We start from the raw sequence: 18,102 nt of genomic DNA on the forward strand, positions 1-18,102 counted from the left end.
AACAAAAAGGATCGGAGGGAGTATTATACTATACCGTAAATGTTGCCGAAAATGGAAGTGAAAATTGGAACAAATTGTTGATGAATTTCAGATAAATTTAGAAGAAAAAAGGAAGTTAATTACAAAATGGGAAATAATTTAGATTGAGAAAGAGAAAGTAGAAGAGAGAAGAGAATGGAAAGTAAGATGAACAGGGGAGATTACCAGATATTTGAAATGAGGTAAGGTGGTTTAACGGATAGAATTTGTTAACGGTCATATTTTTATGAGAGTTGCGACAACGGTCATATTTTTTCCCGCTATGTGAATGCTGAATGATATGATATGGAGCACATAGTCTTTTACTTTCTAATATGTTTCATTTTAATCAATTTTTTTTTTTTTTTTTTGTAACATGAAAATTGTATAATGGATATTCACATGATATTTGTGGCATTTGTTTTTTAAGTTTAAGATTGAAAACTTACCAAATAAAACATAGATTTAGAATATCCAGTGGCGGAGCCAGATAGGGACATGTGCACATATATTCACTTATAAAAGAAATAAAGAATATAAGCTTTTCCTTTCTTATATGTTTCCTTTTTTTTTTTTTTTTTTTTTTTTTTTTTTGTGTGTAACATGAAATTTGTTGAATTCACATGATAACGAGGCATTTGGTTTTAAAGATAGGGTTGCAAATCTTATCAACTAAAATACAGGACATGAAAGGTACATTGGCGAAAATAGGGAAACATGAACATCAATTTCCCATTTTTAAAAGAAATAAAGAATTGCACGAATGCGTGAGAGAATAAACTCGAAACCCCATTTCCCAAATTGTTAGGATTGTTAATTGTACAATGATTGTTAAGTTTGTAGAAATTGAAATTGCCACTTTTACATATTTTAATCGTATGATTTTATCATTGTTTTTACGAGAAAATGTTAAATAGATTCACCTATTCAATATTTTGTATTATTATTATTTTTTTTTGACAAGAATATTTTGTATTATTTATATTCTTAACCACCAACTCAATTTCATATCTTGTGAAACCGTGAAAGGTCGACAAGATAAATTATGCCAAATCCAATTAAGTGAATTCCAGAAAAATATCACTTGGGAGCTCATCATAATCTTGCACCTCTTCACTGTTGAACAAGTTATTAACAGTGTTTGCTTGGACCTCATCCTTGCTATGCAACCATTCTCCATTAACCTGACACTTAATTGCTGAAAATTTGTTTCTCCAATGCTTTGCTATTTGTACTTAAAACAAAGTACTACTTTTGTTACATATTATGTACAACTTTGTATATTTTACATCTCACAAATAATACCCAAAAGTTGCACAAATATGTAACGAAGGCAGTAAGTGGTATTTCTATCACCATCTCTAATCCATTTAACCTGAGATTTATAGTTAAAGTTTTGATTCAACAAAAAATCACGAGCCTTAGGTAAAGTATGTTGCACCTCGCCACCTCGTATTATTCGAAGTTATAATTGAGGGATGATGAAGTTTATAGCCGAAATTAAAAATAATAATGTGGTTATAGCCAAAACTACAATAGCTTACTATCTATTGTGGATGCTCTAATCCTATTACCCCATATTAATGGCCACAAACCATATTGTTGCAAATTTCAAGATAATATAGGTGGAGGAAATGAATGTGCACCACCTTTGGAGAAAAGGTACAAGTAGAAAGAAACAATTACGACCAAAACAAGACTTATTTGGATTGAAGGGGGTAATTTACTTCCTATAATTTTATATAGAAATAATTTAGTAAGAACTAGCAAGGAGTATATAATAGTGTTAAAGTCAAAGTCTAGAAATACCAAGGAATTAATGACTAACAATCTCTGTTAATACTAAATTGTGTTAAGATAGTTATCAAAATACTTCTTCATTAGTATCAATAAGAATTTTTGGTTTGTTGGTATCAATAGTAATAAAATGATACTATATAAACACAGCTTAATGCAGAGTATAAGCTAATTTTATTATAGCCATTGGCATTAAAGGCAAATGTTATTTTCCAAGTTATTATAGGTATATAGTTTCTCTGAGAAACATTTCAGGTTAATTGCATACACTGTTGAAGCTAGTGAGACTAGTGAATACACATTTGCAAAATCTTGATACGTTTTAAGGTTTATCAAGGAGACAAGATTCATAACCTTGTTCCAATAAAACCAACCAAAGTTTAACTCCATAAATTCTACCCAAATACCTATAGCAACTGCTAATATAACCATACCGAATCTGTAGATAAAAATCGAACTAATTCATAATTCACAACAGACCTGTTGTACTTGAGTATGAGGTATTGATAAAGTATACTTCCTTGGTAACTCTTTATTATTGAAAATCCATCAGGAACCTGTATGCTTCCTTGGCTCAACAGAGGACAATTCTTAATCTCAATAGAAGAAAAGTTGGGGAGGCTATGGCATGACAAAGATTTCAAATTTGGAAAGCCATGGATGATTAGGATTTTCAAGGACGAGGGGAGAAGAAAATTCAAACCTGGGACCGACTCTACTGAATCTATGCCGCTTCCCATGTTCACAAGTTGAAGATGTCTAAGAGAAGTAAGAAGGTGAAGTCCCAACTCTTCAGCCGGCTGCTCTATATTGACATCTTTGATCACTAGCTTGACAAGAGTTAGGGGCAAACAACCTACAGTGCTCAGAGATGAACACCTTACAACATGAAGCACTTGAAGACAAGTGATTCGGTTGGTTAACCTGGATAGCTGCTTCAAAGAGTTGTCATCGTAAATTTTAAGATGCCTTACACACGATGGACAACTATGTTCCAAGAACATAGCCAGTTCTTTGCAGTTTCCTAACTCCACAGAAGTGAGCTTGTCTAAATCCCCATAGACATAGTGACTCAAGGTTGGACAGTCCACCAATCTTAAGCGTTTATCTGAATAACAGTGCCATTCGTCACTGGTGTTTATAACCTCAAGACGGTTAACTCCTGGTACCCAAAAGCCCTGAATCCCTGTAAATCGTGAAACACTTGTGAGCGCTATCCCGTTTGCACAGCATACGACATTTCCATTACTAGATAACTCTTCACATCCATTTATCTCCAATTCCTGGAGCAAAGGCAAGCTTGGAAGTGAGATTCTCAGCATACGGCAGTTATGAACCTCCAGTTTTTTTAGGGATGGAAGAGTGGAAGGAAAATCACCCCGCAACAATGGACACCATAATATTTCAAGCTTTTCAAGATGGGAAAATGCCTTGCTATTGTCAACTAAAGGATGCAACCACTCCTCCCAAGACTCCATAAGATCAAAATGTAAAGTTTTTAATGCAGGAAACGGATTTGAACAACCAATACCATAAAATTCAGGACCTACAGTTTTAATGCCATCCAACCCTTTTACCCAAAGCTCCTTCAGTGAGGGAAGACTCCCTAGTGGTGGTAAGTCATCACATATTTTACAGTCCTCCAGTCGTATGACAACCATCTGAGTGAAAGAGGGATTCCCCAACCAAGCAGGGAACACCAAGGCCTTGTACCCTTTTAACTGTAATTCTTTGATGGATTTCTGAGGTTGCAATTGGTCAAGTACGTCTCTTTCAATGTTCTGACCAACTTCATAAGTAGAAGTTCCCCAAAACAATCTTAACACTTCAAGGCTCGATTTTTCATCCAGCTTGGCTTCTTGTGCATCTTTACTCCTGACCACATTTTCGAGGCCAAAGATATCCAGTGAGCCACTGAGACTTTTCAAGTTCTTCAACTCACGTATCCTGAACCCAGACGTTGGTGTCAAGCAGAATCTATTGAACGTCCGCAGCTTTGTTAATCTCCCAATCCCAAGGGGCGTTTCCATCAAATCACTATATTCATCAATGTCCAGGTGACGAAGATCAGTTAGTTGTGCCATGTTAGTGACCAACTTCCTGAGAGATCTACAGCCTCTCAATAGCAATGTCTGGAGATTGCAAAGTTTGCTGGTTGATTCCGGCAACTCCATCAGTTCTGCATTGAATGAGAGGTCAAGAAATCGTAAGAGCTTCAGATCACCAATACAATTTGGCAACTCTGTGATTCCCATGCCAGCCATAGACAGCAAGCGTAAGTAATGAAATCGTTGGAAGTTGGAATCTGGCATTTGTATTGTAGGAATATCAAATCGACTGCCAAAATAAGCAAATGTTCGCAACTGGCCCATTTTCTCTTGAGTCCAGGGTTGGTCTTCCATGACTTCTTTAATGACTTCTTTAGTGCAGGAGAAATAACGAGTTCTTGAAGAAATATTTTTGACAACCATTTTAGAACCAACATCACCTACAGCCCATTGAGCCAAGTCATGGATGAGGTCATGCATAATGAAATACTTTTTGAGAATATATGGACCTGGTTCCATTAATGATCTTGATACCAAATCAAGGAAATAACTATGACCTTTGTCTTCCATGCTTTCCTCCTCATCCTCTTGCAGCAAACCTTCAGCCATCCACATCAAAACAACATCCTCTACTACGTATCTATGATCTTTAGGAAATATCGAGCAATAAGCAAATATGCGTTTTAAATGCTGCGGGAGATGATGATAACTCAACCTTAGAGATGGCAAAACACCACTTTCCTCGCTCCATATGTTGCCCTTTAATATCTTTGACCACTTGCTCTTATCTTCTTTTCTTAGAAGACCTCCTAGAGCTTTAGCAGCCAAAGGCAATCCTTTGAACAACTTCACAATTTCATCCCGCATCTCAATTAGGTTGTCATCTACAAGTGCATGCTGCTGAAACAGAAGCCAACAATCATTGTCTGACAGACCCTTTAAGTAAATGATTGGGCTTTGAGTTGGTCTTTTAAGCATGTTCTTTGCTACCCTCTCTAATCTTGTTGTGACTAAGACTCTGCTTCCCTTTGCCGCTGTTAGAAATGGGGTCTGAAGTTTGTCCCAAGGATCATATTCATCACTCCAAACATCATCAAGAACAATCAAGAATCTTTTATCTGCCAGCAGTTTCTTCAACTTTTCATGTGCCATATTAAGATCACTGATATCATGTGTAGCAGGACTAGCTGATTTGATAATTGTTGTCGTTATTTTTTTGACGTCAAACACATCTGATACGCACACCCATGCTTTACAATTGAAGTGATTCTTAACCTGCTCATCGTCGTAAACAAATTGAGCAAGGGTTGTCTTTCCAATGCCTCCTTTTCCTACAACAGGAACTACAACGTAGTTCTCCCAACATGGGTCATCCTCTAATAACCGCCGGATTATCTCATCTTTCTCATCATCTCTTCCATACACTTGTGGCTTGTGTACTAAAGATGATGAGTCTGTTGATCTCTGCCCTTGCTGCTCTTCTCTCGACTGTGTCTGGGGTGAGAGACCTAAAGTCCCTGACTGGGTCAGAATATCTTGCAAGCGACTGCTAATCTGTTCAATGGTATCTGAATAATTTGTACTCTTTAATTTTGAAGCTTTAGAAGAACTGGCTAGAAAGCTTGGTACCTGAACCTGACATAGGAAATTAGTTCCGCGAAAAAGTTAATTAAGGTAATAAAGTATATGATTATTATTGTGTAGTTAATCTATTACTTTATACTAAAGCAGAATTTTACTCATTACTATTTTTTTTTAAAGAAATTTACATAATTATCAATTTTCCTATGAGCATTACTATCTAACTATCTATTGTTATGCACATTTTTCTACACATTTGATATAAATTAATCTACATATTCATTTATTAATTTATTGAATGATAATGATTTTAAAAGAAACAATTACTACTTTGTACTGTATTAGTTTCAAAACCCAAGCATGGCTGCCATTTAAAATTAAAAAAAAAAAAAAAAAAAGCATGGCTTGGTCATTATCTAGTTACATATATTCTGTAAATCAAATGTGTTTTGCATCTATACAAGAGGATTTAGTACCAACGAAAACAAGACACGGAAGTATTAAAATTTGCATTTTTGTTCAAGATCTGTTAGTTGTGACTCTGAACTCTGAATTTTTTCCAATATTAACTAGACAAGATAGAAAAAGATGTGGATTGTACAAGGTACCTTACAGAACTTCAGTGACAAACTCGAGTCATGTTCCTGTAACGCATCATCGGCCAACTCGTGAATTCGGGCTTCAGTGACAAGCTCATCTAAGACATCTTCCAAGTCGAAAGCCAAGTCTTGGAGATCCTGAAGCCAAACTTTAACAGCATTGCTGTTGAGTTGCTTTTGTTCAGCATCACTTAAAACAGCTTCTATCAATCTCAGATTTTTCTGCCACCTTTCGATGCTTTTGCTTTGTTTTCGTTTCTTTTTCTTCAGATAAAGGCTTATCCCAGCAGAAGCCAGCTTCTCAAAGAGTACCTGAATAAACGCTGAGAGAAATATCTCACCAATTGCCATTTTCACTCAAATCTCACTGATCGAATTACTGATAAATTAGGAGTAGGAGATGTATATTATATCAGCAGTTCAGCAAAATAATGACACTAGCTTTTACTTTCCTAAATCTAAAGTTGAGTTTTACTGTAACGTACAGTGTGAAGACTCTTCTGCCCCTTTCTTTTTGTCTCTTTTTCCTGATTTTACTCTCTCCTCCTTTGAAACAGCTTTTGAGGTATTTTTGTTTTTAATTTGATCTTTTGGGTTTTGTTTAGTTTAAAATTTATCTACTGTTTAAATTTGGTTTTTGATTTTGATTACTAGAATAGAGAAATACGTCCAATTGCTGAGGGTTTTGAAAAGCTCATTAATTATGGGTTAATGGGTACTATTTCAGTATTTCACTCCCAATTACTTTTTTTTTTTTTTTTTTGATTTTAAGGTGGAGAGTGAGGACAAGCAAAAGACAGAAAGGGGACGAGTTGGAATTCAAGAGCAGAGTGAATATATCAACACGGCTTCTTCTGAGTTAACATCACAATCAAAAGATAACTTGTGAGTTATCTCAATTCTCACATTTTTCACCTTTTGAGTACTCAATTTATTTTTTTCACTATTTGGGTACTCTAACCCAAAATCCGGCCAACTAACTCACCTTTAAGCACATATCCTCCCTCTTTCCACTTTTGATAGTCCCTTATGGGAAAATTTTAGTCCCAAAATGTTCACCCCATTTGCTTTTTCCAACAATCATAAATATTAATTTTTTACTCCCTCCGTCCCAAAAAGAACGATCCATTTGAGTTGATTACGCGGGTATTAAGAAAGTTAAGTAAAAAGAAGTAAAAGTATATTGGAAAGATAAATTTATATGGGGTTTGTAAAAAAAAAGAGAGAGAAAGTAATAAAATAACATGAAAATCAAATTTTTATATGGGGAAGCTAATTTTGCACAAATATTGTAGCAAATTGGTGGATGTTTCAATGCAAATGGATCATTCTTTTTGGGACAAAGTTTTGGCCAAATGGGTCGTTCTTTTTGGGACGGAGGGAGTACCAAACTTCCCTCAAATTTGCAAAAATACTTGTGCAAATTTATATTTCCCATGTAATTTTGTTTCCTCATGTACTTTTATTATTTTCTCTCTCTACTTTTTTACATACCCAATGTCAATTTACTTTTTTAATGTACCTTAATTATTCTTATTTGTGTTTATTAATTCCCGTGAAAAATGCCCATAAGGGACTATCAAAAGGGGACGGAGGTAGTAATTAAATACTAACTAAATTTAATTATAAAAAATACATTGATTAAATAAAATTGTTTTCAAGACAAAAACTAGCAGTTAAAGGCTTTTAAAACGATTGTACAGCAGCCAAAAAAGCCATTAACTTATCCTTGCAAACCAGAAACCAAAACCAAGACTGTGAGGCAAATTTAGTCCACAATTTGCCAAAAAAAAAAAAAAAACACTGCAGAGCTGCTTCATCCCTTCTTTGGCTCAGTCTAACTTCATCCCTTCTTTGGCTTCATCTAACTTCATCCCTTCTTTGTTGAATATATGCAAATTCAGAAAACTCAGCCAACTTCTTCAGACTTGCAAATTGCAAAGTAAAATTGGAATTATGGATTTTGCCACCGTAACAAAAGACAGCTGCATAAGAGTTTCAAGAACTATCAAGCACCCATTCACGAGGTTCAAAATATGTGAGAATTACATATGCTTCAATGGAAGCAATTATTTTGAATGGGTTGACATGCCTCATCCAATAGAATTGAGGAGTGAAATGGTGGTGATGATTAGCAACAAATTGAAAATGAAACGGGACATGCTGAAGTTGAAGAAAAAGATTCAATATCAAAGCTTTGTAATCATTTTACTAATTAATATTGTTATTAGCTCGAGTGTGTGGGGTGTATCTTCATAGTCTTGTAATTGATTCACTTGTAGTGGTTGTTGCAAAATTAGGGTTCCTTTTAGCTTGTGTTTGGTGCTGCATTGAATATGTAATAAATTAATTAATTTGACCGAATAAAAAAGCAAATATACACCTATACCCATGCTATGCATAGGCACATAAGCTTGTGATTCTTTGGTTAGGACATGCTGCCTTGGTATTGAGGAACTCCCCTGTACACTTTGTTGAGTTTGTGTCGGGACAATGTGCCTCATGTGGTTAGGCTGCTTTAGTGGCCTAATACATGCTTTTTTTTTTATGAGTGAGTCTGGGCGCATAGCACCTATGAGCGAGTTATGTAAATAGGAGGGTAAGGAAGAAATTTCCGCTGATTCAATTTTTGCTTCTAGAAAAAGCCAACTCTCTAGTGGTACATTATAATGTACCATTATGCATGTATAATGTACCACTAAAGTATAATTTGTCTTAATAGTACGTTTTGTAGACTATTACGAGTGTAGTGGTACTTTTTACCATCCTATAAGTTTCAACTTCTGGAAAAAGTTGATTCTTTAATGGTACTGGTACATTATAATGTACCTTTATGTATATATAATGTACCACTAAAGTATAAGTTATCTAAATAATACTTTTAATTGCAAATTTGTCATCCTATATGCGCTGAAATCAATAGGCGCTATGCGCCAAGACTTAACCTTTTTTTATGCCCAGCTTTGCTGCATTTGTGAACCCCAGCCTGATGCCCTCAATTTCTCCCATAGAAGGCCTTCTCTTAGTGGTTTTGAGGCCATTCATGTGGTGCATTCAGGGGCTCTAATAGGCATTAGTAAGCCTTTAGGTAAGTATCATGGGTGAACCAGTGGGAAACATAACGCTCATATTGCTCCATAGCTTTCCAAATAGATGTGACAACATTGTGACAAGGAATACCACTTAGGTACCAAACGTTGCAACTACATGTCCTTTCTAGAAGCTCACCACATACCTTGTTTGAGTTCCCCCTTCCATAACCCTATAGGAGTAAGGTATATCCCAATATGCCAACCCCTTACATCAATTTTGACCTTCTCAAGCTTAATTTGAATTCTAGGGCAGATTGTTATGTCTTTGTTATGTATGAATTCCCTCTTTTTGTGCATCCTCTCCATCAAACCCTGTCTTATATCTTCAAGCATAGTAATCACTGATTTATGTCTTTATGACAAAATATATGCATTAAACACCTCATTCATATTATTGTCTATGCTGTGACACTGTGATTGTGGGGTGTAGAATGCTCTCATCCACTTCACATAATTCCTTTTCCTCAAGTCTTCGACAGCCTTCACATTGATCTCAGAGAATAGCTCCATGTTTGCCTCAAACTCATTTTCTATTGTGCTCTTTGCAATCTTCCAAAACCCTCTTCTATATAGTAATCCACCCACAAATACAGAAGTTGCAGTAAACATGTCTTGCACAACATCTGGTTTCAGCCTAGGTTAGAGTAATGATACAGCTTTTAATAGGCTCTTTTGCTAGTCAGACATTATGGTGTATCCAAAACCATCCATAGTTCCCAAGTCTGCTGCCAATATTTTTGGTGGGCCCCACAAGTTAACCCAAGGCACTCAATGTTTCACCAAGGGTACTCAATTATTTGGGCTAATTTAATCTTTTTGGCCGGAAATTAGGCCACGATACCCAAATGGTGAAAAAAAATTGAGTACTCAAAAGGTGAAAAAATCAACAATTGAGGGCCCATTTGTTGTGTTAACCGCTTTTTTTGCATAATGGCTTTGAATTTGGATTAATGGGTTTGACATAGTTTCGGTTTATGAGTGTCAGTCAATTGGAGATATTTTAATAATGGGTGAAGATTATGTCAAATTTGAGTGGTAGAGTAATGAATTAGGATTGCTGTTGGTTTATTAGTGTTAAATTAATGGAATTAGTGTAATGAACTTAGTAATGAACTTGATGAATTTTAGCATTATGAGCGGTAATTTGGGGATTATTTTTATGTGGTTTCCAAGTGTTGAATTGGTTAATTTGGATCGATTGGTTTGATTAACTTTGGTTCTTAATGTTAAATTAAGTTAATTAATTTTTGGTGTTTTTATGTCTACTATCTGCCTGTATAATTTCAAAATTTTTGGAGTTATCTGCTATCAAACTAGGCTGTTTAGTTCAGACTGGGTTCGAATTTGTGTATTTTGGCTGTTTGGGTGCGCTTTTAATAGGGCTATGCCACAATTTTCACTGTGAATTCCGGGTTTGATTTAGGTACATTGAGGGTGCTTTAAAAATATAACTGCACTCTTCATTTCCCTCGTCTTTCTTGCTGCTATTGTTACCTTGTGCGTTTATTCTATCACTTGTACGTGATCACTATGGAAGAGGAATTGGTAAAAAAAAAAACTTATGGATGCAATGTTTACTTGATTAGAGAACAGAACAAGTAAATGACAGACCAAGGCTAGGTTTAAGCTCTCTCTTAACTAATAACTAAAAAAAGGAATGAATATTGATGATGAATCTTCCAATGACGAAGAGGTTAAATCAAAGCACTCTAAAAGCGATTGATAGTCGTATCAAGCTTAATGATTTTACTGGCCTTGAAGACCAGAAGACTTAGTTGAGGGGAAGAGGCAAGTAGAGAAGATAATTGACTATAAAGGGTTTGATAAAGCTAAAAGGTTCAAGATAGCCCACATCTGCCTTACAAAGAATACAGGGGCATGGTTTGACTCATTTTTTTCCTTTTTATTGTGTTATGAGATCTCCATGGCCTCATGTTATATTATATTGATTCATATATTGATCACTTTGCATTGCTCATGGGGCAATCAGATTCGAATTGTGATCATAGGAGTTCGAGTGAGCTCCAAATATTTTCTTTCTAATCTATGTGTTTGTTTACTAATCTAATCTTTTATTGTGTTTTCAGCACTTAAGGAGATAAGAGAGATGTAAGGAATTATCCTTACATCTGTCTATCTTCAATTTCTCAAGAAAGCCAATGAGATTTCCAAATTTCACTAATGCTACTAATTCAACCACCTAATTCTATCAGTTTCTTGCATACCTTGTTTGCAGCTTTTTAAGTGTCTCAGTATTAGCCTAATTCAGTTGTTTTAAAGTTTTCAGTGGACTCACAATCAGATAATCAAATCCAGATACCCAATTTGCTATATTAAAGAGAGCACTAATATACTTCATACTAATATAACTAACACCCCAAAACAGAAGGAAAAAAAAAAAAAAAAAAAAAAAAAAAAGCCCCTTTCAAAAAATGTCCAAAAAGGAAATAGGTGAATTGAGCACTTGAAAAATATTAAAGGAGAAAAAAGATTAAATTTTGAAGAGAATATGATAGACTAGGGAATTTTCAGCAACAAAATCGAGCAGTATTCAAATTTGGGAACAATCTCCTTCATCGGAGCTTTTAATGAGTAATGAGCATGGAAAATAGAATTGAATTCATAAAACGAAAATCCCAGAAAAAGGTCATAAAACTGTTAAATTAAAGGAACTACAAACACCTAAATTCCAGGAAAAAATCAAATTGAACTCAAATCAAAAATCAAATTGAAATTGGAAACAACAATTAACATCTAAAATTTTTTAGCAAATTGATAAAATAATAAAATGAAACTTATATTAAAAATTAGAAGAAAAAAAAAGGGGAAATTTAAGAGATTTACCGGCCGTAGGGGTTCAAATTCCAGTTTTCCTGTTTGAATTTCCGGGAGAAAAGCGAAGTTTACTGGAACAGAGTACATTAGATGACAGACTAGCGGTGATCTTGAAGCTCGCGAAACCTCTTGAAGTAATTGAATCGGCCGGAAGTTGAACGCGAAGAAATTGATAATGTTTGAGCAATTCCTGTAGAAATCTTGTTAAGGAGTTGAATTGATCCAAGTTTCATGCCGGAAAACCTTAATTTCTGCATTTTGAAGGGTTGGAATATCATCAATTGAAGCTCTTCAATTAGGTTATGGCGACCTCGAATTTCTATAACTATGGTTGACGATTAAATCCAGAAACAAACCTGGGATCATGGAGGTTGGGATTAAATAATCATAATCCCACCTCATAATCCCACTTTCCAAACACCCCCTTGGGGTTTGTAATCAACAAATGAGCAAATACGAGTAATTTTTTTTAATTATTTGTTGATTGAATGAGCAAATAACCCTAGGTGTACATAATACTCTTGTATAATTAACCATGGTCAAATATCTATCTCTATCTATCTTCTATACTATATACTAAAGTAATCACCGAAGGGACACTTGGCATGATTTTGTGAAAAATTTTCCACTAGTTGAGAAAAATGAATATTATGAAAGGTTTCCAAATAAGGAAATGGGGCAAATAAGGACATGCTTATAATGAAAAATGAAAAATGAATATTATGAATATTATGAAAGGTTTCCAAATATATATATTAATCATAGTAAGAAGTATATAATAGTGAAGTAAAGTCTAGAAATATTAAGAGCAATGAAGCACAATACCAAGGATTAATTGACTATAACAATATCTGTTGGTACTAAATTATGTTTAGATAGCACCATTCTTTACCAAAATACTTTTTCATTAGTATCAACCAGACTTTTTAGTTTGTTGGTATCAATATACTCAAGTAATAAAATGATACTATATAAAGTCACAGCTTAATGCAGAGTATAAGCTAATTTTATTATAGCCATTAATGGCAAATGTTATTTTCCAAGTTATTATAGGTGTAGAGTTTCTCTGAGAAACATTTCAGGTTAAATGCATACTCTGTTGAAGCTAGTGAATATACATTTGCAAAATCTTGATACGTTTTAAGGTTTATCAAGGACAAGATTCATTACCCTGTGCCAATAAAACCTACCAAATTTCTTTTCACAACTACAACATTAACTGGAAGTTAAACGCTATGAAATCAACCCAAATCGAACGGACTGTTGACGTTGACCATGAGGTATTGATGACGTGGGTAATTCTGTACTTTAAATTCATCAGGAACCTGTATGCATCCCTTGCTCAACAGAGGACAATCCTCAATCTTCAAGAATTTAATTTTGGGGAGGCAATGGCATGACAAAGATTTCAAATTTGGAAAGCCGTGGATGATTAAGTCCTCCAAGGAAGAGGGGAGAAGAAAATTCAAACCTGGGACCGACTCTACTGAATCTATGCAGCTTCCCATGTTCACGAGTTGAAGATCTCTAAGAGAAGCAAGGAGGTGAAGTCCCCACTCTTCAGCCGGCTGCTTTATATTGACATCTTTGATCACTAGCTCGACAAGAGTTAGGGGCAAAAAACCAATAGTGCTCAGAGATGAACATCTTTCAATATGAAGCTCTTGAAGACAAGTGCTTCGGTTGGTTAATCTGGATAGCTGCTTCAAAGAGTTGTCATCGTAAATTTTAAGACGTCTTACACTCGATGGATTATGTTCCAAGAACATATCCAGTTCTTTGCAGTTTCTTAACTCGACAAAAGAAAAGTTGTCTAAATCCCCATAGACATAATGGCTCAAGGCTGGATACTTAACCAATCCTAAGTGTTTCCGTGATAAAAATCGCCACCTGCCACCTGGAGATTTGGAGCCTATAACCTCTAGAGATTTGACTCCTGGTACACAAAAGCCCTGAATCCCTGTAAATTGAAAAACATTTGTGAGCAGTATTCTGTTTGAACAGCATACGACATTTCCACTACTAGATAACTCTTCACATCCATTTATCTCCAATTCCTGGAGCAAAGGCAAGCTTGGAAGTGAGATTCTCAGCTTACGGCAGTTATCAACCTTCAGTTTTTTTAGGGATGGAAGAGTGGAAGGAAAATCACCCCGCAACAATGGACACCATAATATTTCAAGCTTTTCAAGATGGGAAAATGCCTTGCTATTGTCAACTGATGGATGCGACCACTCCTCCCAAGACTCCATATGATCAAAATGTAAAGTTTTTAATGCAGGAAACGGATTTGAACAACCAATACCATAAAATTCAGGACCTACAGTTTTAACGCCATCCATCCCTTTTACCCAAAGCTCCTTCAGTGAGGGAAGACTCCCTAGTGGTGGTAAGTCATCACATATTTTACAATCCTCCAGTCGTATGACAACCATCTGAGGGAAAGAGGGACTCCCCAACCAAGCAGGGAACACCAAGGCCTTGTATCCTTTCAACTGTAATTCTTTGATGGATTTCTGAGGTTGCAATTGGTCAAGTACGTCTCTTTCAATGTTCTGACCAACTTCATAAGTAGAAGTTCCCCAAAACAATCTCAACACCTCAAGGTTTGATTTTTCATACAGCTTGGCTTCTTCTGCATCTTTACTCCTGACCACATTTTGGAGGCCAAAGATATCCAGTGAGCCCCTGAGACTTTTCAAGTTCTTCAACTCGCTGATCCTGAACCCATACGTTGGTGTCAAGAGGAATCTTTTCAATGTCCGCAGGTTTGTTAATCTCCCAATCCCCAGGGGCATTTCCATCAAAGCACTATCTTCATCAATGTCCAGGTGACGAAGATCAGCTAGGTGTGCCATGTTAGTGACTAACTTCCTGAGAGATTCACAGCCTCTCAATAGCAGTGTCTGGAGATTGCACAGTTTGCTGATTGTTTCTGGTAACTCCTCCAGTTCAGTATTGAATGAGAGGTCAAGAAATCGTAAGAGCTTCAGATTACCAATACAATTTGGCAACTCTTTGATCCCCATGTGAGCCATAGACAGCAAGCGTAAGTGATGAAATCTTTGTAAGCTGGAATCTGACATATGTATTGTAGGAACCTGACTGCCAAAATAAGCAAATGTTCGCAATTGGCCAATTTTCTCTTGAGTCCAGGGTTGGTCTTCTATGACTTCTTTAGTGCAGGAAAAATAACGAGTTCTTGAAGAAATATTTTTGATATCCATTGTAGAACCAACATCACCTACAGCCCATTGAGCCAAGTCATGGATGAGGTCATGCATAATGAAATACTTTTTGAGAAAATATGGACCTGGTTCCATTAATGATCTTGATACCAAATCAAGGAAATAACTATGACCTTTGTCTTCCATGCTTTCCTCCTCATCCCCTTGCAGCAAACCTTCAGCCATCCACATCAAAACAACATCCTCCTCTACGTATCTATGATCTTTAGGGAAAATCGAGCAATAAGCAAATATACGTTTTAAATGCTGCGGGAGATGATGATAACTCAACCTTAGAGATGGCAAAACACCACTTTCCTCACTCCATATGTTGCTCTTTAATATCTTTGACCACTTGCTCTTATCTTCTTTTCTTAGAAGACCTCCTAGAGCTTTAGCAGCCAAAGGCAATCCTTTGAACAACTTCACAATTTCATCCCGCATATCAATCAGGTTGTCATCTACAAGTGCATGCTGCTGAAACAGAAGCCAACAATCATGGTCTGACAGACCCTTTAAGTAAATGATTGGGCTTTGAGTTGGTCTTTTAAGCATGTTTTTTGCTACCCTCTCTAATCTTGTTGTGACTAAGACTCTGCTTCCCTTTGTCGCTGTTTGAAATGGGGTCTGAAGTTGGTCCCAAGGATCATATTTATCACTCCAAACATCATCAAGAACAATCAAGAATCTTTCATCTGCTAGCAGTTTCTTCAACTTTTCATGTGCCTCATTAAGATCACTGAAATTATGTGTAGCATGAGTAGCTGAATTGATGATTGTTGTCGTTATTTGTTTGACGTCAAACACATCAGATACGGACACCCATGCTCTAAAATTGAAGTGACCTTTAACCTGCTCATCGTTGTAAACACATTGAGCAAGGGTGGTCTTTCCTATGCCTCCTTTTCCTACAACAGGAACTACAAGATAGTTCTCCCAACTTGGGTCATCCTCTAATAACCGTCGGATTATCTCATCTTTCTCACCACCTCTTCCATACACTTGTGGCTCGCGTACTAAAGATGATGAGCCTGTTGATCTCTGCTCTCGCTGCTCTTCTCTTGACTGTGTCTGGGGTGACAGACCTAAAGCCCCCGCTTGGGTCAGAATATCTTGCAAGCGACTGCTAATCTGTTCAATGGTATCTGAATAATTTGCACTGTTTGATTTTGAAGCTTCAGAAGAACAGGCCAGAAAGCTTAGTACCTGAACCTGACATGGACGAAAAAGTTAATTAATGTTGAAACGGAGGTTAGTTATGGAACGATTTGAGAATTAACCCTTAAACACAAAATAAAAAAAATAGTAAAACACGATAATAAAAGAAACAAGACAAAATCTAGATTTCTCCCCTCAACAAAAGTATTGTTTTATTAAGTTACTACAAAATTAACAGGGAAAATTTGTATAAAAAACCTTTTAAATGCACTATTTTGCGAAAAAAAAAACATTTATAGTATAAAAAACCCAAATTAAAAATTAGAGAGTAATTAGAAGAGATTAGAGGTTAATTAAGTGAAATTTGTGGTGCTAGGTTAAATTTTCCAATAAACAATAACCCTGTTAATAACAAACCATTATAAATTTCACCTTATTAATGATTTTCCCACTTCAATAAAACCATCATTACTTTCTAGTAAGGGTCTGTTCACATTTACTGAACTGAACTAATTAGAGCTAAATTGAACTGAAGTGAACTGATTGGAGCTGAACTCAACTGAGCTGAGCTGAAATGAATATTTTATGAGAGAGGGAAATTAGGAGCTGAAATGAACTGATTGGAGCTGAACAGAACTAAACTGAACTGATTGGACCTGTACTGAAATGAAATTAAGTAAATGTGAACAGGCCCTAAGTCATATAGGCTAACCGCTGGAAACCCATATCAATTAGAATATTTTAGTTGCTGCACAAGGTTAAATGATCCAAAATTGATTATATACCTAAAATCTATCAATTTCCTAATTACAAACCTCATCTAATTAAGAAAGCATAAAAGATAGAAATAAATATATCTTTTCCCAAAACAAATCTAGTTGGTATTTGGTAAATTTAGTTTATTACGTAACAATTAAGGTAATAGAATATATGATTATTGTGCAGTTAATTACATCTATTCTGTAAATCAAATATGTTTTGCATCTATACAGGAGTATTTAGTACCATAAGACACGGAGTATTAAAATCAATTTGGTTCAAGATCTTTTAGTTAACTCTGAATGTTTTTCAGTATATAAACTAGACGATTTAGTAATTGTGTAAAGCATACTGAGATAAAAATGATGCTAGTACAAGGTACCTTACGGAATGGTGAACAACCAAATCTCGAGTCATGTTCCTGTAACGCATCATTCCCCAACTCGTGAATTCGAGCTTCAGTGACAAACTCATCTAAGACGTCTTCCAAGTCATAAGCCAAGTCTTGGAGATCCTGAAGCCAAAGCTTCACAGCATTGCTGTGGAATTGCTTTTCCTCAGCATCACTTAGTAATGCTTCTATCAATCTCAGATTTTTCTGCCACCTTTCGATGCTTTTGCGTTGTCTTCGCTTCTTTTTATTCAGATAAAGGGCTATCCCAGTAGACACCAGCTTCTCAAAGAGTACCTGAAGAAATGCTGATAGAAATATCTCACCGATGGCCATTTTCACTCAAGTTCTCTGATAGATTTACTGATAAATTAGGAGTAGGAGATGTAGCAGAACAGTAATGACACTATAGTCTATAACTTTACTTGACAATAAACAATATTTTTGGGCTAGTGGATGGCTCAATGATGGGGAATATTTTTTTAAAGATAAATAATAATCTATTGATCAAAAGCTAATAAAGTAACATTAATAATCACAGGCTTAATAAAATTATCAGAGGCTTAAGGACAAGAATTAAACAATCAGTCAAACTAA

At 35.6% G+C, this 18,102-nt stretch overlaps 2 protein-coding genes across 2 annotated transcripts; both read right to left on the reverse strand.

The window, feature by feature from the left end:
- Positions 1 to 1,946: 1,946 nt before the first annotated feature.
- LOC145595700 (putative disease resistance RPP13-like protein 1) lies at positions 1,947 to 6,729 on the reverse strand. Its single transcript, XM_081652119.1, has 2 exons — positions 6,053 to 6,729; positions 1,947 to 5,498 (listed from the first exon to the last, which is right to left on the reverse strand). Exons 1-2 carry the CDS (start codon positions 6,392 to 6,394, stop codon positions 2,235 to 2,237), a joined length of 3,606 nt encoding a protein of 1,201 aa, XP_081508245.1. The 5' UTR covers positions 6,395 to 6,729; the 3' UTR covers positions 1,947 to 2,234.
- Positions 6,730 to 13,211: 6,482 nt separating this feature from the next.
- LOC145594420 (putative disease resistance RPP13-like protein 1) lies at positions 13,212 to 17,841 on the reverse strand. The gene is made up of 2 exons (XM_081650731.1): positions 17,497 to 17,841; positions 13,212 to 16,403 (listed from the first exon to the last, which is right to left on the reverse strand). The coding sequence occupies exons 1-2, from the start codon at positions 17,839 to 17,841 to the stop codon at positions 13,212 to 13,214; spliced, it is 3,537 nt and encodes a 1,178-aa protein (XP_081506857.1).
- Positions 17,842 to 18,102: the final 261 nt, after the last annotated feature.

The sequence above is a fragment of the Chenopodium album genome, chromosome 19, assembly GCF_948465745.1.
Source record: "Chenopodium album chromosome 19, dcCheAlbu1.1, whole genome shotgun sequence".
NCBI classification, from domain to species: domain Eukaryota; kingdom Viridiplantae; phylum Streptophyta; class Magnoliopsida; order Caryophyllales; family Amaranthaceae; genus Chenopodium; species Chenopodium album.

Bases quoted from the DNA above. Each gene is read 5' to 3' on its own strand.
- LOC145595700 (XM_081652119.1), bottom strand. From the start codon at position 6,394: ATGGCAATTGGTGAGATATTTCTCTCAGCGTTTATTCAGGTACTCTTT. The intron at 5,499-6,052 runs GTACCTTGTACA...TTCCTATGTCAG, and splicing joins TGTCACTGAAGTTCTGTAAG to GTTCAGGTACCAAGCTTTCT.
- LOC145594420 (XM_081650731.1), bottom strand. From the start codon at position 17,841: ATGGCCATCGGTGAGATATTTCTATCAGCATTTCTTCAGGTACTCTTT. The intron at 16,404-17,496 runs GTACCTTGTACT...TGTCAGGTTCAG, and splicing joins GTTGTTCACCATTCCGTAAG to GTACTAAGCTTTCTGGCCTG.